Here is a 26901-nt window from a genome sequence, read left to right on the forward strand (position 1 = left end):
TTTTGACTCCCGGAATCAGATTTGAGTCTTGGGTTTGAAGCATATGTCTATTTGTCACATATTTTGACTCTTCAGATTCCTTAGAAATTATAATTTGACTCATGAATCTTCTAAACGTCGAATATCAACTGGGTGCTCTACATAACAATACCTAACTATATAGAATCGTCCCAAAATACTGAGCAACGTTACCTGTTCTAACTGATTAGGTCAATTATAAAGCATGCTGCTGTCCGACAATAACGCTGGTTACACGAACAAATGGTGTCAAAAAATAGGATTAGCATGAGCGATTTAGTACTTTAAAGATTGGCAAATGGTGTTCACGATTTAGTATTTTTGTTCAGTTACAAAAGTTACTCACTTTACACCATTAACACCATTGAAAAGTTTGAGCTTCTAATTTTACTTTAAGGTACAAAATATAAAAAAATAATTAATTGCATCCCGAAAAAAGTCCGTGGCACTATATTCTATATGGAATGAAGTACTAATTGCCCATGTACCAAAGGCAAAATAAATTATTTCATATTATTTTTTGTGTTAATAAGACATATATATATACATGATTAAACACCAATAATTGTTCAAATGATTAATATCATTTATATTCCGGCGGTGGAGCATCTTTAACGCTGCTGGCCTGTGTCAGAAATCTACGTCATATTTATAGACACAAGGGCCATTTCTTTTCGATCCCCTACAAAACCTACGCCTCACTCTTAAGCTACAGACATGTCCCAGAAATCTAAGACTCATTGACAGGCATAAAGAATATTTCTTATATGTTAGTGACACGTTGTATGGTATCTGATCACCGACTTTTACTTGCACAATCAACAACATCCACAACATCCACAACATCCACTGGATTTGCTAGTGTTTGATGGCGATGTTTGGTCTCTCGTAAATCCGAGAAAAACTTGTTCTAGCGTCGTCTGATTTACGGAATAATCTTCAATATTGAATTGGTCCTTCACCTTTTCCATAGCATCAAACACCTTAGCCAACGGAATACTGGCATCTTTGATTTGAAAGTGTAGGTAGCCTTGGTGATTGCCGAACACTTCCGCCATTGGAAACGTTTCCATGACGTAGTTTTTGATCGGGGTGGATGATACAATTTCGCCCGCACTTCCGGTTATGCGTATTATCAATGTGTAACCCTGTCCAAATTTGTTTTTCAGATGTTGTGGACTTCCTAGACAGACAAACTTCCCATTGACCATGATGACGATCTTTGTACAAAGCGCATCGCACTCCTCCATACTGAAATAGTATCAAGAGCGGTTAACTCATACAGTGATGTATAACTTAGATATAGTCAATCATTTTTTGTCAAAGAACAATTTGTATTCAGTTTACTGTTCACGTTTTCGGTATGTACCACAAAATATGGCGATTTAATTTGTGATTTATAATAATTTTATTAGTGTTCAAATTGCTTGCAATTCATTTTTTCAATCCCTTTCTGGTCGCGAAATTCAGTAACGTGAAACTTAATTGGTTTACAGTACTACAAATTAAAAAATAATGAAGGATCTGATTCAAATAGTAAAAAAATATCCGTGTGTCAAAAAAAGTAAAATAATCAATTTCTGTTAATTTTTTATGCAAGATTCACATCAGCATATATATATTTACCTATGTGACGTCATTACTAGCGTCCTGCCACTTGCTCTTACATCCGATAACACATTCCAGAGCTTCCGTCGAGCTCCTGGATCCATTCCAGTCGTAGGCTCATCAAGGAATACAAATGGTGGATTTCCTATCAAGGCGATGGCTGTGCTTAGTTTCCTCTTGTTTCCACCACTGACACAAACAATTTGATTGATGATTAGAACAAAGGCACGTTATCTTTTACATATAACATGTATATGGTTGTTAGGAGTTAGTTGTCATATGGATTATCGGATATATACGAGTGAAATTGAGAAAGTGAACTTTTCTTATTTTGAATGCCTTTTATTTGCAACTATTCTGAAATAACGTCATCGGGTACCTTACCTGTAAACATCACAGTTCTTATCGGCATGTTTCCTCAGCATCATTGTGTCAATCAGGTCGTTCACTGTAGATTTGATATCGTCCTCCGGTACTCCACGAAGTCTGGCATACATGATCAGTGTCTCTCGGCCGGTCATCTGGTCAATCAGGGCATCGAACTGCGGACAGTAGCCCAGGTTCTGCTGAACCTTTTGTGACAAATCAAAACGTTGCTTTTAAATATATTTTGTATATTTTCGTGACAATAAAAAAATCTGACACAATAACTAGAGAATTAATTTGAGATATATGCCGTAGCTGATAATACAATATTCGGAATCATCAGATCTCGGTAAGGATACATCAGTTGAAATTTCTTTACCTATGAGTCACCTTTAAAGTCAGATAAAATTGAATTATCAAACAGAATATAGGGTGAATAATACTAACGCATCGACAAAACTGTATAGACGGTTATTATTGTGGGTAAAACATTTCGATATAGAATTTATTCGAGAAGTTTCAATTGTTACGAATGAAATATCGGGATCTGGATATAAGACTACATTATGCCTTACCCATTATTTTATTTTACTTTCAATTTTTGCTACATCAATAATTCCCTGCGAAATCGTAAACATACCATTCCCACCACGAAAATAACTGGTGATGCAGTAAGAATAGAGTAGTGACTATATTCGACGTCACATAATAACATGCTCGATACTTTTAAAACACTCAAACTAACCTGATTCAAGTGTTGCTTGACGTCATACTTGTTTAGATAAGCATTCCCACTGCTTACAAAAACATCGCCAGTCATCATCTTAAACGTCGTTGTTTTTCCTGCACCATTTTGTCCAAGCAGACCGAAGCACTCCTGACTTCCAACCCCAACACTTATCCCTCGTACGGCCCTAAAACTGCCATAAGATTTAGCAATGTTGTTTATAATTAAGGCATCTGTCTCCATAAGTGAATCTAGAGGTGTGTCTTGGATCCTTTTCTTTTCGTCCATAACATCGCTATCCTCTGTGCTACCTTCAATCAGCTCCTCCTCATTGGGGTTTACGTCATTCGACCGAGTTGCCAGTTTGTAGGCGATTCGGTTGATGACACCATATTCTATCATCAGAACGAGTGATATGAAAAGAACGGCCTGCAGCAACATGAAGATTATGTATCGCAGTATGCCAGGCGTCTTCCAAGCGAAGTAGTTGGTATCAAACTCGTAGCAGTTTGCTGTGCATCCTGCAAAAATGATATTTAAGGAGTCATTGTTAGAAAGCTATAAAGGTCAATGTTTTCGTATACACGTACATACATCGATGGCACATAATAATGATCAATAACTGATGTAACCCCTCTCTACCCCACTGTCTATTACGTATATTTTATATACAGACGTTAGTGGGAAATGTCATGCAAACATTTACGTTAGTATTAGCAAAAAATATTTAAGGTTCTGTTGCATTAAACAGAAATATCTATCTCGTGAAATATTTTACGGTTATATAAAACTGTAAAGCAACTAATTTTTGCGGGGACTTAATTTGGAGATTTCCTGTCAGAGATTTTTTTCACTGCCATTGAGTTTCACGATTTAGAGTTAAAATAAAGCTTTTTATTATAATTTAGCTGAAATTTTTCAAGGCGATTTATTTTTTTAATCGTACGCGAAATTTTTCAAGGCGATTTATTTTTTTAATCGTACGCGAAAATTAGTTGGTTTACAGTACATTACAGTACAGTACATATTTGATTAATCTTTACGTATTAGTTAGAGTACTGGTCTTATGTTACCTTACACTTAACATTGTTTATAATTTCCCTGAATTAAAATACAGTACTATAAACGTATTTTAGTGCAGATTTATTGTAGCGCAACCGCGAATAAAATGGTATTTATGATTTATTAGCGCGGATATAATGTTACAGTGGTTCAATACCGGAAATACCATTTTAAAAGTAGCACTGTACATGAAATAGCGCTTCAAAGACAATACGTAATCGCTAAAATAAAACTATCGCTATAATAAGAATGTTTATTTCGTGTTTGAAGACTAAAACCAACCTGAACAGCAGGAAAGTGTGTTGTTGATGGCACACAACACCTCGTAGTTGATATCCTGACAAGTCTTCAGGTTGGCGTAGTTGTTGTAGATGTTGTTCAGTCCTTGTCCGAGACAATAGTGCGGTATGAAGATAGTGAAAAACCAATCTAGTCCGTCGCCTACTTCCTCCGCCCCCAAGGCAGGAATTTGTAGTACGAATACAGTAAGTAGAGTGGCCAAACCTGTAACGAGGTAAAAAAAGAATTCTGTGCGATAAATTTGCTTACGGCTCGTTTTGTGGAGATTTAATTAGTCACGAAGTTTCTTCTATACTTGTAATCTCTATCTCGCAAACGTTGTGACTATTTAGTCATGCTAGATGGATATAACATATCTCAAATGTGTTTACTGTATGATACAAGGGGAGATAATATACACATTAGTATAAAAACATGCACTTCAGTTTTGATCTGACCATGTCATTTTCATGGATATCCGCTTAAACAGGCTTGCCAATAAATAATAGCTAATTTACTCTTCTGGGAAAGTCTCATATTAATATTCATAGTTACCCGATAAAATGTTCATGATGCTGATCGTAGCCATTCCTGTAGAAGGAACGTTGAACGGATAATGAAGCAGATATACGAACGGGAGGCAGCAGAGCCCATATATGAAGAAAAGAAGAAACACAATGCCTAGGCGGTTGTCGTTGACGTAAGCAGGTGTCTGGAAAGCTGCAAACACCACAAGGATAAGCAGAACTGGAATCATGTAGTTGATGATATCCCAACAGTAGTTTGACAGCCAGTAGGTCAACGATCCAACTCCACTGACTTTTTGTAGATGTTTGGCCCCCGTGGAACGTTCCTTAATTAGGAAAAGAATAAAACTGGTAGACAAGAAAGCCATTCCGAATAGCACAAGGAATGCCAGTACGAAGCCTGTCGCTAGGGCAGTTACAACCACACTCTCATTCTTCTCGGCAAGTGTCAGCGGCAAGGGGTGGTTGATGGTAGTTATTTGGTGACCAGTGCCAGCAAATTCTTGGAGCATTGTATTAGTCATAATACTCAAGGATATAGCGATGGAGTGATAGGGCTCTCCATTGAAGTAAGCTGTGAAGGTGTTGGACTGGTCGAAGTCGCCCCCGACTATGTATCGGTTACTAAAGGTATCTATGCCTATACTGTTAGCCTTGTCGACCGCGTACGTATCGAAAGACGTTGTTCCTATATCTTCTCTCTGGAAACCTGACAATATATCCCTGTACAGATTGGCGATTCTGGTCGAGGCCGTTGTCGGCGATGTCCCATCCGTGTAGATAGCGACTGCGCTTGTTCCAAATTGCGTCAGACTCAGAGTCAAGGCCGGTTCGTCGTCGTTTGTTGGGGCAGTTTGGTCAACAGTCAAGGCCAAAATAACAAATATAACGGGCAGTGAGAGTTGCACTATGGATACGATTCTGTTTCTCCAGCTATGGATGGCCTTCTTCACAAACATGCCGTGGAACTGTTGGATAGCCCATTTCATGCCAGTGTTCTTCTTTGACACCGACGACCCTGTAAGACATTAAAATTGGTTAATGGTTGATTGCCACGTATCCAGGATAAACGTATAAGAGTATCTATATTTTTTGTTTTGTTTTAAAATGATACATTAGAATGAAATTTCAATTGAATTGAGATGAAGGGATATGAAAAGTACTTCGTTATATAGATAGTAATAACAAACGTTCAAAGAGGGTTGCTGAAGATGGTTGATATGTTCTTTGTAATGTTGTAGTGTCATGTAAGGATGTGTCAGGTTTGTTGGTGGAGTACCCGCAGAAAAAACTCTGATCAGCGATCAGTACCTTGCAACAGCATCACCTGGGATTCGAACTTGCCACCGAGAGGTGAATTGGTTGTGGTGATATGTCGGGACACCTTAATAACTGTCACCGCGGCCCCAGTACAAAAACAGTTATATCATTAATATGATATAATGCTAAAGTCAAGTATTGGTTTTTATTTAGTTATTCAAACATTCGTTGTAATCGAGTGCGTTATATTCGAGTTTTACTGTACTATTAAATAACTCAATGTATTAATACAGTTGAAAAAAACTAGTTGATAATGAACCAAAATTATTATGAAAATCACGACGTTGGAATAATCATTTGACCTTTACCAGTAATGGATCGAACACGTCAAAGAAAACCCATATATAAACACAGCAAACACAGCTGAACAATCACCAGAGACAATTCTCACGACTATAGATTAATTCGTCAGATTATAATCTAATTATCGACAAGGCTCTGTAATCAACAACGCCATTACTTACTTTCAATGGTTGCTATAGAAACCGTATAATTAGAAAGCTATGGGAACGCAATTACCTATATTTGACTTCGCAATTTTGCGCTAAAATGTGTATACATAACGTCTACAGTTATACCCTGTACCTTTCGACGTTCCCGGTTCCATCATTCCACCCTGCATCCCACTAGGATCCCCGTTTGTCTTTTCTTCGATAAGAAACGCGTTGTTTATGACACCTGGTCTCACACCATTCTGCTTTTCAAGAAGTCCAGCTTTGTCATTCGAATCATTATCATCGTCATCGTCGTCTTCGTTGCTGGAACCTTCGCCAACCCTATGAATCACAAGACGATGCATTTGTTGATTATATAAGATTTCTACTGTTTTTGCGAATTACCAGTTACAATCTATTGGGTCAACTCTATTTACTTGTATTATTATTATTATTATTATTTTGCATACGTGTCGTTTGTTTTGTAAAAGGAGCAGGTCGGTGTGGTTATTTGTACATAGTAAAAAAATAGGTCTCTGTCACTCAGCTGATGGAGCATGCTTGTTAACAGATTAATCGGTAGAGAAGTAGAGATTTACAGCGAATTGGATTTACAGTGCTTACTTGAGAAACACTTCTTCCATGGTGGTTGCACTGATACCAAAGCTGCTGAGTCCAAGTGACGACAATTTAGCCTCTAATTCTTCGAATAATTTCACGAACTTCGCGGACTCGTCGAACGGAAGCAGGAACGATAACTCTGCACTAATGTCACTTTCCACGAATGCCCTAGGGATGTGACTTTGAATGAGGCCTGCTACCTTTGATACGTCACAGCTCTTTGTCTTGACAGTGACTAAATGGTAGCCGGCTCCTGTAATATAATATAAATAAACAACTATGCAAATGATGTTCCTTGGCATGGAAGTAATTGTATTTTCCCTAATCACCATTCTCTCTATTTTGACTTTATCATAATTGAAATCCATCTCTTCTTTGCATATTTCTTATCTTACTTTTATAGTTATCCTACACAAGGCATTCATAACACAAAAAACGTTCGCTTTCAAAATAATAGCGCAGCACATATGTTCAGAAACGAACGACATTTGAGCTGGATATGTATTTAGCAGTCGTACAACCAGCAAGATTATTATTATAATGGTTTAAAAAACAATAACATAAACTTATCGAAACTGCATTAAGATGCAAATATGTTAATTTTGTGGATATGATCACACTTTCAGCTAGTAATGAAACAAAAATACGCTTAAAGATGAAGGCTGCACTGCACTTACCGTATGCCTTCTTCAGGAACAGAGACGTTCCACAGCACTTGATAACCCCGTCTGACATGATGGCGATCCGGTCCCCAAGAAGATCAGCTTCATCCATGAAGTGAGTCGATAGAAGAAGAGTTCGACCTTCTTTGTATTTTCGTAGAATTTCCCATGTCTCCCTGCGAGCGGCCGGATCCATTCCCGAGGTTGGTTCGTCAAGTATTACTACCTGTTTCACAAAGATAATTAATTAAGGTTTGAGGGTCAATATTGTTATTCAAAATACTAAAAACTAATAAGTGAGATTATGTCATGTTGATTTTACCTGAAACATGATATATATACTTGTATTAAAACAGTCACGCCTCATTACACTAAAACATATATATAACAAACACGTTTACAATGACTTTATTGGTACAACATAGTACTTTTTCTATCTCCCTTCAAGGTTTCCATAACATATTGGTATTAAGTGTATAGCGAACAATGCTTATATAGAGACGGTGTTTGGTTAGTTAGGAGTTCGTTATAACCTTGCTTTACTGTACTTTGATGTCGACAACACTGTACGTATATATATGTATAGTCTCTTATATTAATCGGAGTGCAATGTTTTAAAGTTCGATAGTTTTTTTCCGGAATGTAATGACGAAAACAAGTATAAATAAATTCGTAATTAAATAGTATCGTCGAATTAATAAAAACAGATCAGTATAGACTCCAAATAAAAGCTAGAATGCTTTTCTATAACAAATGATACAAGTATGTATTTATTCAACATTATTGTCATGTCACAAACATCTACATGTTTCAACAGTCGAGTACTTATGAAGAGCTGTTGAAGTTTAACATGACATTTTCAGAATACCGATATCATCTTTAGGTCTTTTACAGTGCTCAAAATTATATATTTGTGCCACTAACAAATGCATACCATATACAATATTAGTTCACAGTTTGGAACAAGGTGTTACCTTAGAATTGCCGATTAGTGCTATGCCGACGGAAAGCTTCCTTTTTTGTCCACCTGATAATGTTGCCGATAATCTGTGTCTTTTGGCTTCTATTCCCATTACTTGGATGATATCATCAATCTCCTTTTTCACTTGGTCAGCTGGGCATCCCTTCAACTGAAACATAATCGAGAAATTTATTTCAAAATATATTCCTCAGGGAACTTTTTCTGTTTTAAGTGATAAGGCGGCCTTTACATCAATGTACACTTTACCTCATTATCTTGAATGGAACCATTTCGCGGTGCTTGATTATTTTTATCGTTCTCAAAATACATAAACAATAATGTACACTACAATAAAGTAACGAAAGTAACGAAATGAACACCTGCTTAGAATATCAACCTCCTTTACCGTTTGTTGAATTTTTTTTTTTCTATATAGGGGCTGGATCAATTGGAAAACTTTGAGTGTAGTACGACCCAGTTTCACCGACATTCCCTAACTTTAAGGTCTGCAAAAAAGATATGTTAAAACCGGAGCTTATATTGAAAAAACGATGTTAAAACCTAAGCTAACCTTAGCAAAAAACCAGAGGTGTTCCTCCACTGTCATGTTATCATACAGGATATTGTGTTGTGGACAAAGTCCGAGACTCTTTCGGACCCCCTCGATATCCTTTCGGATATCACTGCCATTAATGATAGCTGTTCCACTGGTGGGCGGTATAAAACCTAAAATGGTAAGCACAATTTATAAGTCAAACGTTACAGTGCCTTTGGTAATGTAGAAATATTTGAAATCGCAAGAAGACCATCAAAATAATGCCTAAACAAGTAATGCATAACAAATATGGAGGATACATGCATTTCCAGTTTACAAGATTCATTTAGAAGGCATGTGTGTATGTGAGAAGGACTGAACCTAAACATACGAGGTGCATATGTCTTGATGTTTTCCTGTTCTCTCACGGAAATAAGAAAATTTTCAAATTTCTTAAATATAAAATGGTTTACATTACAGTACACGTTCCACCAGAGTTCACGATACATGTAATTACTTTCTTTAGGATGTGTGTAACATACCTGTAATCATTGACATGGTAGTAGTCTTGCCTGCGCCATTGTGACCCAGTAACACCGTTATTTGATTCTCATACATGTTAAGGGACGTATCAGCTACTGCTACTTTCTTATTCTTCCCTGAGCCGAATTCCTGAAAATGTGCATTTCAATGTCATCCTCAAAACAATACTATTGAACAAAATACAAACAAAATGCTGTCAGTTTTCATTTTTACTTGCAGATTGATTTTTTGTTGCCATCGTATAATTGGTTCAACATTATAGTCAGAAAGTAGTCTACAGAGATCCACTAGTTCTGGCTAGCCTATCTTACTTATCAAATAATGTAATGTATGTTTTTATTATAATAATTTTTTAAAAATATATTTTGTCTGATAGCGATTTAATGGAGCACGTTTTTTTACACGTGGTTTATATTTATTGTTATTAGAGAATTATCACATGAATATATCTTTTTTTCTTTTCAAAATGTTTTTTATGAAGAATTGCGCAACAGACACCTCATATACAAGTCTTCTTCTAGGATATCATATGGATATTCTGGAATCAAACTCAGTAGGTAACTAATTATAAAGAACTTCCTTTAAATAAGATTGTTAACAACGCTCTCAATTAAATAATCCTATTTTGGCATAAATAAACACATACCTTTCGAAGATGACTGATGTTTATTCCAGCATGCAAATCAGGTGGGTCAGGTTCGAATTTCTCCGTGTCCGTATGATCAAAAGAGACTTGGAGCAGCTCCGCCTCTGTCGAAACGCCACACCAATAGCTTTTCTGTTGAGCGCAAGGAAATAATATTTCATGTTATTAAGCTTGAGATGAAGGGTCATACGTTTGTTAACACCAAAGCATATGCTCAATTCCGCCGAATGCTCTAAAAGACTCAAAGAAATGTAAAAATGCAGGTCCACGGCAAAATATGTAAATTGACTTACCGTAAAAGGAAAGTAAAATGGTTTCGGAATTCCAAAATCACCAGGGCGGATATTCTCCATATACCAAGCCACCAAAAAGTAGATGATACTATCCAGTAGAAGCATGCCCATGGCATCCCCCAGGGAAAAATTATCATCAACAGTTGCAGGCTCGTAGAAGTTGGTCCATTGGGCACCAGCACCTTCAAACATAATAGAACTGATTGCACTAGAGACCTACTGAAAGCGCACAGTCACAACTGTTACCAGAACCGAAGCTACTTGTATCTATAAAACAAACAATTCCTCTCCCATCCTACCTATGAAAGCTTAAGTCTGACGTGACTAGACGAGATTAAGATATGCCCTTACTTACATATCAGGTACATAAACATAACTTTTTGTATGGTGCCAACATCGTTTTAGACGGCAACATTACCGTACACTTCATAGAAACAGATTACTGCATAAGAAATATTTGTGGGTGTTTTGTTTCGTGGTTTGGATTTTTCATAGAATAGAGATAACTATTCGCGGTTAGTCAATGCAACCACGACCACAATCGCATACAAATCATATTCCTTTAGGATGGCGTTATATCTATATATTTAGGGTCAAAGAAGTAATATGAACAGGATTTTCCAGATGACACGGGATTCCATCAAACGTAAGTCTGTAGTATACGAATTACTTCAAATGGCAAATATGGGACAAAGAAGTAATTAAAACCATGTGGACAAAAACAAATGTCAAATTTTCGAGGCGGTCTGCCCCTTTATCAAGACACATAAAACGAGAACGATTATATATTCTTTCATACCTACACGTGTAATACTGGCTGGTCTAGGGCAATACACTCATGTCGCCTGAGTCTGTATTGCATGGCTACCCATGCAATAAAGCCTCGTGACGTCACGGCGTCAACAAAATCTCTATTTCCTCGGTAAAATTTTAACATTTTTTTCACAAAATTGACTGGTTTTACTATAAAAGATGCAAGCAACGGAATTTGTGTTGAAAATATCACGTAATTTTTCATGTATGGAAATTGACTTCCAGTCGTGGATTTCTTCGAATTTTTTCAAAATGGCGGGATATTATAGTTGTAAAATTGCAGTAAAACGTCGTGGTATGAAAGAAAAATACTCTTTCATAAGTGGATATGAAGGATAGGGATATTCTACCCTCGGGATCACAAAAAGTTGCAAAACCCTCGGCAAGCCTCGGGTTTTACTACATTTTGTGACCCTCGGGTAGAATATCCCTATCCTTCATATCCACATATGAAAGAGTCTTATAATATCCGTGATTGCATATCAAGCACGAGCACCACGAACGTTACTATGCAACTAAAATATCATGCTATACAGCAATGCTGCAATACACATCTCATTTACTATCTTTCAATTTCAATTGGAAATGTTTTGATTGAATTGAAGAAATATGCAACGGTTACCTGTGCCTTCGTACAACGTGATGGTGGTAACACCAAATGCCATGGCCATTAGATTGAGGAGGGAGATGGCCACCTTCTCCCCTTTGCCCAAGGTATCGTAGTTCCGAGCCAGGAAGAACTGAGGCATGTAGAACAGGAAGTAGATTATCCCTGCCGCGAAGGCCGCAGATGTAGCTACAAAGCAAATGTTATGGGCTTCAATGACAATGAATTCTTGTTCAATTGTTGAACTACTTAAATAATTTACCTACGTTTTGGTCCAAATTGCGAAATTTTCGACACGCGAAAATAAACAGCTATACGATATGGTAAATTACTATATTAATTTCATTTTGCAAAACCGTAAGAAGAATTTTAATTGTATTTATATGCATGTTAAATACGACCGCTAACTTAAGGTAAGTATAACTCATAATGAGACAAATAATTATATCAAAATCATATTTTAATATCAATATTTGTGTTAGCTCATATTTCTAGGACATATATACGACCATAATCCTTCCTTAGAGAAAGATTTTCCAAATATGCCACATCGTGTTAGTTTCGCTTGTGCAAAGCCTTGCATCATGTTTTTTGTTATTTTTTTTTTGTTCCTTTAAAGGCCCACTACCTTTCCAGAGCAAAATTTAAATGTTTCTTTAAAACATTAATAACAAAAGAAAATATATATCGATGGCTTAAGATGAGGTTACAACACCAAACATATGCAATATTTCCTGTCTAATATACGATAACAGTGGAGATTCATTTCGCTGTTTTGCCGTCTGGCGCAGTGATATTCAACTACCGCGCGGCATTTAGGGCGACGGCGGGAAACATAAAACGACCCGCGTTATGAAAATTGACATTTTATTTATTCTAATTAAACAGTTCTGAAGGTGATGATAAGTGTGCTAGTAAACGTATAGTTAATAACTTCTGCGACTCTACAAAATTATTGATCTCGTTTTACATTCCTATTTCAAAAATTAAAAGCCGTTTCGGAAAGGTTTAAAGATGGAATTGATAAAATTTTGTCAATTATCAGAATCATTCTGAAAATAGATGCTTTGTGAATTCATGTTACCTTTCTTGAATATCGTTGACATCATGAAGCAAAATGCAATGATCGAGATACCAAAGAGAAGAAGGAAGATGAATATAAGTGAAGGCTGGGATGACTGTAGGACACTTCCATTGTTTCCAGCATTGACTCCAAACAGTAGAGCGAACACGAAACTGATCACAAACAGATAAATGAAGAGTTTCACAAACCAGGATAGCCAATACATTGTCGGACTCATTCCCATCAACTTCATCGACTCCTGTAAACCGAAAAACTAAGTTCTTTTATCTGTATTACGCAGTAAAATAGACCTAAACAATGTTTAGTATGTTTGAGGTAATTGGAAAAGAAATGTCTTTATTTTTATCAGATAATTATTAATGTGTACAAATTAAAAATATTTTTAATTATACGTGCCATAGAAACATTGAAGATTTTTTTAACACATCGTTAGAAACCCATGGTTGATTGCAACACGATTTGCTACACATATATCCAATTATAGCGTAGTGTAGCAATATCGAGTACGATCAGATATCACATCTTTTCAATTAAATCGTCTGTCCTCTATGAACGATGTTATTTGTATAAGAATCAAAATATAATCCCGATGCATTCACATGTTTACAGTTAATCAATGTAAAGCCGAAAGCCAGCCAATGTATGTCATTACCTTAAGTTTGGTTTCCTTTTCGAGGACGATATTTTTAGTTGAGGTAAACACAGTGACAATAAATGACAACATAAGAAACAATGGCAAAATGGCGGCCAGTGTGGCTGTAAGATCGTCCTCCACAAATGTAGGGTAGGCCATCTTCTTCAGTTGGAGTGTGTAGGTGGTACCCAGGGTGTTAGTTGGGGCCTTCACATCTATTATCGCTTTGTCAATAGCGTACTGGAGCGCCAGAAATCCTGTCTGGTAGTAGTCTGAAATAATGACAAATATAGGTCGGTGCTAAAGTAGGTCAGTGTTAGAGTAGGTCAGTGTTAAAATAGGTCAGTCAAAAAGATTGACTTTGGTTTTAATAATTTAACGTCCATTAGCAATGGTCATCTAAGGACGTGACAGGTTTGTTGGTGGAAGAAAGACAGAGTACCTGGAAAAACCCAGCGGCCAGTACCTAGCAAGTGCTCTACATGGGATTCGAAATTGCAACCCAAAAATAGAGGTCTGTACCCAGTTTGAAATTAGTTACTCGGTACTCGATTTTGCATATTACAGAGTTACCTCCCATGCAGGTTGGTAGGTATATTATGCGTCATTATTTTGTCAGCAAAGCTCATGCGGTATTCTCTACAAAATACGATTGACGATTTCCCAATAAATACCTACCCACAAGGGCAGGTAACTCGGTATAATATGCCATATGTTTTGACTGGTTTTCTCATATAGTTTTTACAGAAATAAGTGTTGGAGGTCAAACTGTACTGAAAAGTCAGTTCATCTGACTATGAATCGTCAGTGATTTAAGGGCCTATAAGTTGCCATAGTGGTCTGCAAAATTGATGTCATATAAGAAAAGTGTATATTTATTCAAATAGCTGAGCCTAAAACAACTACATATATAGTGTAATAAAAGCAGTGCAACGATACATCTTAAATAGCCATTGTAGTCTGAAATAAACATACCTATATAGTTTGGTAAGCAGTTAAAATGATGTATTTATTGTCGTATTATTTTCACCATGTCAATAGCCTAGAATATGAACTCACTGGGTTATTGTTTCGCGTTTTTAATGGTTGCGGATGTTGAAAATGTTGAAACCGCATTTGTTGTATTTGGTTTGTAGGGTTTAGCGTCATATTAACAGTTATGGACATTTAAGAATCTGTACCCAGTTTGATAGTATAAATATTCCAACCTAAATCTAATAGTACATGTATGTCACCTTCATATCGCCGGCTTTGTGTAAGAAATTCGATGTTCTACACAAATAGGTTTTATCACATAATCCGAATGTGAAGCTGTGGATTTGCCCACACACTATATTTGTATACATATACAACCATGCCAATTGTACATGGCCTTATAATCTGCATGATGAAGGCGACTATTTTGAATATAAAATGTACACATAGTGATAGGAACTAGGTTAAAAGTAAATGGTAAAATCCATTTTATTGATTAAGGCATTTGGTCTTTATTATCTTAAGGTCCTTTTAACAGCTAGGGTCATGTAAGGACGTGTAAGGCTTGTTAGTGGAGGAAGGCCGGAGTAGCCGGAGAAAAATCACCGACCAAAGGTCAGTATCTGGCAACTGCCCCATATGGGATTCGAACCTGCATCCCAGAGATGGAGGGCTTGTGGTAATATGTCGGGACATCTTAACCACTTGGCCACCGCGACCTCTTGATCAATACAAAACAAAGAATACACAAAATATAAACTATATAAACTATATCATTTTTAGCTGGCTGCTGTTCGTGGTTTGACATACAATCATATATCACAATACCACGAAATATGTTTATCTTTTTATTTCACCCAATTGTTTTTATCAAAGCTTCCTAACACGAAATATGGTCAAAAGGAAGTATTTCATTCGGTTTCTGTTGTATAAATAATGCATATTAGTATATTTGTCTATCAATTATGAAAACACACACGGAAATTACATAGACATTGGTTTAAAGATCTCAGAGATTCAAATAGCTTTGATTTCTACCGACTACTGGCAATGGCAAACATGCTAATATAATTAATAGAAACACAACATTCAATAGTTGAAGCAAAGGAAAACTGACATTGGGATAACCAAAATAGTTCAATATCAAATAGCTAACGTTAAGTAATATCCTCCGGACTGACGTATGTGTGATGAAGTTCACTTTAGGGAGATATTTGAATAGTTGGTATGTTCATTAAAGCTTAAGGCCACACAAAATATTTAAAACTCAATTATTCATTAATTGCTAAACACAATCCAAATTTGTGTTATATTACAAAGCACGAAGCAACAAGAGAAATCAATATCGATCTTGGCAGATCCATCATGGGCTGTAATTAACAACATTAGTATGACTTAAGCTACCACACGAGAGTTCCAGCCTGGCTATAGCAACCGAGTATGTTGTCTGATTGGTTAGTTTTGAGTACAAGCCAATATTGGGTTGTCTTTGAAGATCAATCGAATTGCTATCTGTCATGTTTTCACAATCCAGATTATGATTGAAGACTTTAATCACCAGAAATCTTCTTTATAAAGCTTAGGTAAGACTAGAAGTATTCGCTTAAGTGCAAAGATAGATTATCCAAGCCTAACGTTATTTACTCTTACAAACAAAAGTTCAAATACTAATAAACTCCCCTTTTATACACTGCTCAATAGGACTTAAATCAACAACTGAGTCACTTGTCCAGGAACACTTTATTTTTAGCTTAAAATCTATAATCAACCCATTCCTATCTATAAGTAGCCCATAAAAGGCTTCAAATCATTTACCCTCAAAGTCATACCAACTCGCAACCAAGTATACTCTCGTTACTAGTCCGCTTCCCTTCATCTAAGTATACTCTGTCTTATTCTAAAGCATGACCTCTTATGTAAAGATAGTTTTCGCAATACGCCCTTGTAAACTATAAATAAGTGACTCGTACGTCTCTGAACAATGTTGAGGTTAAAGGTTAGCCGAATATATTTGATGTCCGCCTTAGAACAATTCGTGGCACACAAGCATAATCGTTCTCAGAGACATAGTACTCCTACTCCAGCCCATTACGTTTATATAATATAAAATCATCCAATTCCATTATATTTAAGTACAAGTAATACCATCACTACAATCCTGAAATATTAAATATATAAATTAATCCGCCTGTTATGTTTAGACTGTTTACGTAGAATTTCCTTCAATACATCAATGACGTTCGTAAGTCAGCATTGTACGTCACTTGTGTTCTGTAACAGCTGTATCGCCGTGGTATTTTACTTCTATGTAAATCGATAGATTGAAATATTTCCAGAGTCGTATTGAGTCACTAATACATATAAAATTATGTTAATAAAAGACATATTTGGTATACAATTAATCTGTCTATAATGTTCAATTTTAAACAATTTCATTATATTTCTTAGAAAAAGTGCTATATTATTCACAACTTAAATATTGCAAATATCCTATAGACGTCCTGGTTTGATAATATTTTGACATGATACCAAAGGTGTACAATCGAAGAACAAATCAAAACAAAATGACCTAATAAAAAGGGTATATGGGCAGTTAAAACAATTAATTTATTATAGGAATTAGAACCAGCTGGTAAATTACATTAAGCGTCCTCATCGGAGATTAACTCGCTGTAGATATCACTAATGGGAGCGGGGTAATATCAACGAAGTCACATATAACAAGGATTTCAGTCAGAAAGTTTAGACATTAAATATCAGTAAGTCGATATAAATCATTTCGGCGAACGTTTTAAAACGAAACATGTTTAAATGAAGTCAGACTGATGAATTTGATGACATACGTAGTCTAAAATTCACAGTGGAGTAGGTAAAAATAAACTTGTCACGGAATCCATTCAATATCACAATGTCAATAATTTTAGTAGGTAAAAATAAACTTGTCACGGAATCCATTCAATATCACAATGTCAATAATTTTCAGTTATAGAACTAAGTGGGATACCACTACACTTTATTGTATGTCCAGACAGGTAAAATACATACGCCGACACGATCTACAATATTTGTCTTTGGATATTTACACAAAAAGGATTTAATCGACCCGGACTCTCGAGTTTTATTATACAAGGGTACGATAGATCCAGTCGCTTTATATAACTACTGGACGCAGTATCAAGCCCTATAAAAAAACTCTTGTTTTTATCAAGGGAACAACAATTCACAATTACGACAGCCATTTCGCAATAGAATCAAACAACCATACATGGCAACCGTAATAACACAAATTAAATATGTATCAATCACTTTTCACACGTATTCGACCAATCATACATTTCATCTGTAATAATATCAATTGAATATATGTACCAATCACTTTTCACATGGATTCAACCAACCATTTATGTCAATTGTAATAATACAAATCCAATATGTATCAACTTTTCAAGTGGCTTCAAGTGAATTTATAGTTTAATAGAAGTCAAACTGAGGGCTATGAATATTACCTGAATGCTTTGTTTTATAATTCAAGTTTTTGAAAAAAAAAGAAGAAAAAAAACATAAGTAATTTAGCTTTTTGGTTTCCTAGAAGTATTTTTTTTTTTTTGACCAAAGCACAAAGTTAAAAAGACTGCACACGTTTAATTTATGGCATCGGAAATATGTGACAAATTACAGATTATTGTTAGAAATTGAAAACATTCTGTCAATTTAGGTTGAGTAAATAATAAATCGTTAACAAGCATACCATTAGTAACCAATGTCCAGAAGTTCAGACGGAAAAACGGAGGCAAATACTGTAGCTCCTTCCGGATTAAATTGCACAGACCTAGCCAAACATTTAGTATGAACTTCCGACCGATATATATCTAACATTCTGGTAACATGTTGTGTAAATGAATGGGTGAAGATGTTAAAAGTGATTGTTTGCTTCTTTTCGCTAATTGACCTACTGAAATAGCCTCATGCCGCATTTATTATCGATGTTTGGAACTCTTTTGTAAAGGAGCATAAAAAAGATAAGAACGAGAAGCAGACGTAGTGTTTTAAGTGTGGGTAGCTAAATTATTGAAATATAAACCATTCCTCGATCATAATGTTCTATTGGCAATATAAATTATCAATCTGATTTGTAATTCCGTTCCACTACGATGATCTACGATCATAGTCTAATTTCTTATAACTAGATTTACAAAATTATGAACAGGTATAAGCATGTAAGGTCATATGCTTCTTTATAAAATGTTGTATATTAAATGCTGAAGAAATAAATCATTTGAATTACTGTAAATCAACTCATTTTCTCGTAAACATTATTTCGCGTCTTCGCTCTAACATTAGTGCATTCATATACAATATACTAGGATTAATGCATTAATATACAATATACTAAGATTAGTGCATTCATATACAACATACTAAAATTAGTGCATTTATAAATAAATACATATGTATTCGCGTAAAATTTGAATTCAGATTCGAACTATCTCATAAGCTACGCGGACATTTGTATCTCACTAAAATAAAGTGGTCTACAGTAAACATTTTGAAGTTGTAGGCATCACCGATGAAATATACTTTTTCCATGAAATGCTTTTTTATATACTGAAAAATAAACATTTATATTAAAGAACAGTTTGACTTTTCACTTACATGGTTCCCCTGCCGTGGAAAAGTTGTTTCTATAACCTGGTGCCTGAAAGAACTGATAAGAACGATCAGTGAACCATTTTTTGTCGTCTGCTTTTTCGTTGAGTGCCACTCTCAAGGAGTAGGTCACGTGGTTAGGGAGACTGGACGTGTAGTCGGCCGACTCATCGAATTCGATTGCTGCCCACACCGACGCGGAGTTCAGATCGTAAGCGTTCCGTAACAGAGTGGACGAGGTATAGCCGGTTACTGTGGAAAACAAAGATTGGATATTACAGAGGTAAGGACATGGATAATTTGTACGTTATCATGATCCTAGAGAACCTAAGTAAAGATAGATGTTGAGGATATATTTTATTGAGCATGTACTAATACACACATGCACTACTTCGCCTGCTTCTCTTTTATGTCACCTTCATCTTCATTTACAGCAGTTTCGTGAATAAATTCACCACTTAAATTATCCTCATTTGGTTGGTTCCGCTATAGGGTACGGCGAGAATCTTGACAAATCGAATTTTCCAGGGGTAGATGTATGACAAAATCAGCTGAAATTACCTATGTGAGATATCGATGTTGCCTTCAGTTATGACATAGTCCAGGGGTGGATATAACGACAGTAATAATAACCTCTGGAGTATTGAGGATGAGAAAGTATCAAATAACTGTCTAACTTTACATCGCTGAGCTAGCGAACATTAATTGGCTGCAAGCTCTATCCATACTGGTAGTTGCGATATACTGAATGTCATTTGATAGTTATAGCTGTTTATATAGTACATAAAACATAAATTAACCTGACCAAGCCTTTTTCATTCCACTCGACCTTTGTAATTGTATACGTCTGATGAGGAATATTATATATATATACATCTACATTTCTATTATTATGATATATGAGCTAAATGATGATATTACTTTATCGTATAGGTAAAGATGATACAGGTATACCACAAAAGATAATGAGTACGTTTTTTTTCCATATCATTCCGTTTCTTGGCAACTCTTTGATGTGCATAAATATGTATACTTTGGCAAAGGAAATTTGATAAATAAAGTCTTTTTGAAGAAGATATAACAGACAATCCTATTATGATTTTCTTTTGATGTTCACCCATGCCTGTTTGATGAGGTATGTATCAAGGTATAGAAAGTTTGTGCTCAAAATAAGAATAAACTATTTAAATATGGAAATTTGTGTGCGAGTCCTTCTGCGAAAGGAAATAATGTTATTTATATGTCTATTGAATATTTTTGTTTTAAAATTAGGTATAAAATGTCCACCTGGTTGTGTGATGAGGTATGTATCAAGATATAAATAGTAAATGACCACCTGGTTGTGTGATGGGTTGTATGTATCATAGGTATGTAAAAATTCCACCTGGTTGTGTGATGAGGTTTGTATCAAGGTATAAAATGTCCACCTGGTTGTGTGATGAGGTATGTATCCAGGTATAAAATGTCCACCTGGTTGTGTGATGAGGTATGTATCAGGTATAAATGTCCACTGTTGTGTGATGAGGTATGTATCAAGTATAAAATGTCCACTGGTGTGTGATGAGTTATCAAGTATAAAATGTCCACCTGGTTGTGTGATGAGGTATGTATCAGGTATAAAATGTCCACCTGGTTGTGTGATGAGGTATGTATCAGGTATAAAATGTCCACCTGGTTGTGTGATGAGGTTTGTATCAAGTATAAAATGTCCACCTGTTTGTGTGATGAGGTATTATCAAGGTATAAAATGTCCACCTGGTTGTGTGATGAGGTTGTATCAAGGTATAAAATGTACTGGTTGTGTGATGAGGTTTGTATCAAGGTAAAAATGTCCACTGGTTGTGTGATGAGGTTGTATCAAGGTATAAATGTCCACCTGGTTGTGTGATGAGGTTGTATCAAGGTATAAAATGTCCACCTGGTTGTGTGATGAGGTTTGTATCAAGGTATAAAATGTCCACCTGGTTGTGTGATGAGGTTTGTATCAAGGTATAAAATGTCCACCTGGTTGTGTGATGAGGTTGTATCAAGGTATAAAATGTCCACCTGGTTGTGTGATGAGGTTTGTATCAAGGTATAAAATGTCACATGTTGTGTGATGAGGTTTGTATCAAGGTATAAAATGTCCACCTGGTTGTGTGATGAGGTATGTATCAAGGTATAAAAAATGTCCACCTGGTTGTGTGATGAGGTATGTATCAAGGTATAAAATGTCCACCTGGTTGTGTGATGAGGTATGTATCAAGGTATAAAATGTCCACCTGGTTGTGTGATGAGGTATGTATCAAGGTATAAAATGTCCACCTGGTTGTGTGATGAGGTATGTATCAAGGTATAAAATGTCCACCTGGTTGTGTGATGAGGTTTGTATCAAGGTATAAAATGTCCACCTGGTTGTGTGATGAGGTTTGTATCAAGGTATAAAATGTCCACCTGGTTGTGTGATGAGGTTTGTATCAAGGTATAAAATGTCCACCTGGTTGTGTGATGAGGTTTGTATCAAGGTATAAAATGTCCACCTGGTTGTGTGATGAGGTTTGTATCAAGATATAAAATGTCCATCTGGTAGTGTGATGAGGTTTGTATCAAGGTATAAAATGTCCACCTGGTTGTGTGATGAGGTACGTATCAAGGTATAAAATGTCCACCTGGTTGTGTGTGATGAGGTATGTATCAAGATATAAAATGTCCACCTGGTTGTGTGATGAGGTTTGTATCAGGTATAAAATGTCCACCTGGTTGTGTGATGAGGTTTGTATCAAGGTATAAAATGTCCACCTGGTTGTGTGATGAGGTACGTATCAAGGTATGAAATGTCCACCTGGTTGTGTGATGAGGTACGTATCAAGGTATAAAATGTCCACCTGGTTGTGTGATGAGGTTTGTATCAAGGATATAAAATGTCCACCTGGTTGTGTGATGAGGTAGTATCAAGGTATAAAATGTCCACTGGTTGTGTGATGAGGTATGTATCAAGATATAAAATGTCCACCTGGTTGTGTGATGAGGTAGTTGTATCAAGGTATAAAATGTCCACCTGGTTGTGTGATGAGGTATTATCAAGTATAAAGTCACTTGTGTGATGAGGTTATCAAGGTATAAAATGTCCACCTGGTTTGTGTGATGAGGTTTGTATCAAGATATAAAATGTCCATCTGGTAGTGTGATGAGGTTTGTATCAAGATATAAAATGTCCACCTGGTTGTGTGATGAGGTTTGTATCAAGGTATAAAATGTCCACCTGGTTGTGTGATGAGGTTTGTATCAAGGTATAAAATGTCCACCTGGTTGTGTGATGAGGTAGTATCAAGGTATATAAAATGTCCACCTGGTTGTGTGTGATGAGGTTACGTATCAAGGTATAAAATGTCCACCTGGTTGTGTGATGAGGTACGTATCAAGGTATGAAATGTCCACCTGGTTGTGTGATGAGGTATGTATCAAGATATAAAATGTCCACCTGGTTGTGTGATGAGGTATGTATCAAGGTATAAAATGTCCACCTGGTTGTGTGATGAGGTATGTATCAAGGTATAAAATGTCCACCTGGTTGTGTGATGAGGTATGTATCAAGGTATAAAATGTCCACCTGGTTGTGTGATGAGGTATGTATCAAGGTATAAAATGTCCACCTGGTTGTGTGATGAGGTATGTATCAAGGTATAAAATGTCCACCTGGTTGTGTGATGAGGTATGTATCAAGGTATGAAATGTCCACCTGGTTGTGTGATGAGGTTTGTATCAAGGTATAAAATGTCCACCTGGTTGTGTGATGAGGTTTGTATCAAGGTATAAAATGTCCACCTGGTTGGTGATGAGTATGTATCAAGTATAAAATGTCCACCTGTTTGTGTGATGAGGTATGTATCAAGGTATAAAATGTCCACCTGTTGTTGTGTGATGAGGTTTGTATCAAGGTATAAAATGTCCACCTGGTTGTGTGATGAGGTGTATCAAGTATAAATTCACCTGTTGTGTGATGAGTTGTATCAGTATAAAATGTCCACCTGGGTGTGTGTGTATAGAATGTCACTGTGTAGTATCAAGGTATGATAGTATGTATAAATGTCCACATGGTTGTGTGATGAGGTATGTATCAAGGTATAAAATGTCCACCTGGTTGTGTGATGAGGTTTGTATCAAGGTATAAAATGTCCACCTGGTTGTGTGATGAGGTTTGTATCAAGGTATAAAATGTCCACCTGGTTGTGTGATGAGGTTTGTATCAAGGTATAAAATGTCCACCTGGTTGTGTGATGAGGTACGTATCAAGGTATGAAATGTCCACCTGGTTGTGTGATGAGGTATGTATCAAGGTATAAAATGTCCACCTGGTTGTGTGATGAGGTACGTATCAAGGTATAACACGTCCATTTGGTTGTGTGATGAGCTATTAAAAATTCAATTTTCCCTTCTGATTTAAAATCGGAGAAAATGTTAACCCGCATAAACCAGCTTTACGATATTTCTTGTATCAATACTCAAAGTACATTTTAAAAGAAAACAGTATAAACTTACTCCTTTTATACTTAACACGTGTACCTAAATATTTATGTAAGTCGTCACTCGTCCGTGACTAGGTCTTTTAAATCGAGATGAAATGAAATGTATGATTACCCATATTAATTATTTATGGTAATGAAAAGGATATTATTATAATTAAGTCGTCAATATATATTACGTTAAATTAACTGTTTTTCAATTCGCTTACTTTCACTTTCCGTATACTTTTTATGAACATATCAGTTCGAACTCCCTTAGGCCAGTTGTATCAGGCAGTACATAATCATTCCTTATTCAGGAACCTATGTTTCAAATACAACATTGTCAAATCCAATACAGACCAACCCTTTAAACAGATCTAGATCTACCTTATATAGAGGAGTTCTTTTATATTGATACAAATGCAAGCTTTCGTTTCAATTTGAATATACACTGTACGTGTTAAATGTAGGGTATATAGGTACATGTTAATACTTTTACATAAAAGGTAGGTGCCATTTATAAGGTATATATATATGTGTGTCAATTAAGTGTTACAAACATGTGACGATATTACAATTGTAATTTGACCATATGCCCCACGGTAATTAACGTCATAATGCCGATAATAAATACCTGTAGCGTTGCTACCTAACGCAGTGATCACGTTGTTCATGACATTTGTGGTTGCCGTTGAGGTGGGGGAGTAGTAGACATTTGTCCGGGCCGTGGATGGTATGGCCAGGCCGACCTCGTCCACTGAAAATGGGTCCCATGTGAACGCTGTAGTGTGGTTTGTTGTAGAAGTAAGAAACCGTATGACCAACATAAGCAGAGCGAACGCCACTGGTAAAACAATCTCGAACACCGTAGCACAAGTTCTCCTTCGCGAAACAGTGACATTTTTCCATAACAGAAGTCCAAACTGCATTAACAACCCCATACCGTCTTTTTACCGGAAGTCACTTTCGAGCTAAATAGCGTCCATAGTAACTGAATATATCTAGTCTGTGAATAATGTTGCCGTGTTTCCTGTACCGCTACCACGAATCGAGTGTTACTGTTGCTATGAAGAATACTCAGTACGTGTGGACTCTACAATACAAATGTATTTCAGATAACCGGTCTCAAACACTTTTGTTCAGCTCCAGGTATTGATCGTACTGCTGTTGCTGGAGTTCCAAGAGAATATGAACTTGGTGGCGTGTCCGGGTATATATAACATGCCGTAAGGTTAGGATTTAGTACGAACCATGATTACCCGAGCGTGTCGATACGTCAGTAATCGATCCGTGATCACACGTGTGCTTTAAATTACACAATGGTAGGTACATGTGTACTATATGTATAAGTTTGGAGCTTTAGCTTTAGATTTTTAGTAAAGGAACCTAACAATTCGCCGAATACATTGAACCGGCCGAGTTAAATCCCAACTACAATTAGTAAACCCAATAACAATACATATAGTACTTGGCTATTTTTGGGTCGCCCGGTCATGATTCAAATCACATGAGACACTTTATTTCGAAATCTTCACGCGCCTGTTTAGTCCATAGATCAAGAGGATATGTACAAGAACTTCAGTAATGTATATCTGCCATATAAAAGAAATATTTTTCCATATGGAGAATTCGCACTGCCCGTTGTACAAAATATGAAAGTAGTAATAATTTCATTAAGCAATAAATAGGCCGTTTACCTTGCGTAATAAAACATTGAAAGTTTGGTGACCACACATATCACAGCAGTCGGTGAAATGTTCAATCTGATTAAATACAGATCCTTATAACCATTCCATTCAATATACATGTAGGATATGACAATATCCCATATGGCGTCACGTTCGGATGTCCTTTTACCACGTGTACTCCAGATCAAATTCATGTTCTACACATTTCTACGTCAATTGTTAACGCCATTTCGTTCCAGTAAGCATATACATTGAGCATTGTTGTGCACTTTGGGCGAGATGACTATGTACACGAAAATAATTCGGACAGCTTTTTCAAACTAGTTCGTCCCCAGTCAAGATTCTGGCAGTGCCAATTTGATTGGCCATTTCCAAAGGGCATCCTGACGTGACCCCTAATGGGATGTTGTCAGATCCTCATATCAACCGGTAGTGATAATAAGGATCTGTATTTCAAACAGATTGTGAAATGTTGATCTCAAAATGTGATAATGCAAATGTATAAGTTTACTCTGTAACAACCCAAAATTGAAAATTGGAAAAATAAATCTTTATTTTCCGGTTTCCAACTAAAAGACATGATCTCGTAATGGCCGTTTTATCGGTTTGATAGGTTTTATTAGAAGTTCATATCGCATCATAGACGTGAACTTTTTTCTAGCTTTTTGCCAAGCTATTGAAAAACCTATATAAGAAAAGTAGATAAACATAATCATACTTACTGAAATTGACGTAAACAATGTAAAAGTCCAAGCATTGCTACTTTGTGCGTCGTTAATGTGATATTAAAAAGATTTTAAATAAATTATTTGTTTTTATTAAATTGATTCCCTAATATTTCATTACAATTAGAAGTAAATAATACAATCCCATGCATTAATCATGGGTTGATTAAGGTATTGTGAATTTTATTCAGCAAATAAATTTGATATTGATTACAGAATTATTATAAAATAGACCAAGTCTGTTGAACGCCTTATCTTGCATTGTATCTGGACCAAATTAGTCAATGACGTAGTCATCTAAATATGTTTCCTCTTTCTTAGTATTCATTGGTTAATGTAAATTATCATAAAATACAGATAAACTGTCGGTCATGGATTAACATGTATGATGCCAATGTACAGAAATGAATATATGTGGAATTGTAGTTGGATCCAAATTAGAACTGTATAGATAATGGTAGGCAGGTTCTTTATTCTCTCTGAAACTTAAACAAAGCCGTACCATCAGAGTCGAATGCGCCTTTGTTCATGCAAGGTCAATATCTGGAACACATTTCTTCCGTGTGTATCGACAATCAATTTCCATGTGTGTTCATTAAAAGCTTTCATTGTGTTATTCACCACAAAAATACCAATATGTTG

At 36.1% G+C, this 26901-nt stretch overlaps 1 protein-coding gene across 1 annotated transcript; it reads right to left on the reverse strand.

The window, feature by feature from the left end:
• Positions 1-331: 331 nt before the first annotated feature.
• On the reverse strand, positions 332-25308 carry LOC138335942 (phospholipid-transporting ATPase ABCA3-like). Its single transcript, XM_069285148.1, has 19 exons — positions 24481-25308; positions 19369-19614; positions 13759-14012; positions 13107-13344; positions 12038-12211; positions 10603-10784; positions 10310-10441; positions 9663-9792; positions 9157-9311; positions 8599-8754; positions 7640-7850; positions 6966-7215; positions 6493-6683; positions 4616-5605; positions 4064-4285; positions 2738-3240; positions 2011-2198; positions 1645-1815; positions 332-1269 (listed from the first exon to the last, which is right to left on the reverse strand). The coding sequence occupies exons 1-19, from the start codon at positions 24785-24787 to the stop codon at positions 837-839; spliced, it is 5133 nt and encodes a 1710-aa protein (XP_069141249.1). The 5' UTR covers positions 24788-25308; the 3' UTR covers positions 332-836.
• Positions 25309-26901: the final 1593 nt, after the last annotated feature.

Source organism: Argopecten irradians, chromosome 12 (genome assembly GCF_041381155.1).
Source record: "Argopecten irradians isolate NY chromosome 12, Ai_NY, whole genome shotgun sequence".
Classification (NCBI taxonomy): Eukaryota; Metazoa; Mollusca; class Bivalvia; order Pectinida; family Pectinidae; genus Argopecten; species Argopecten irradians.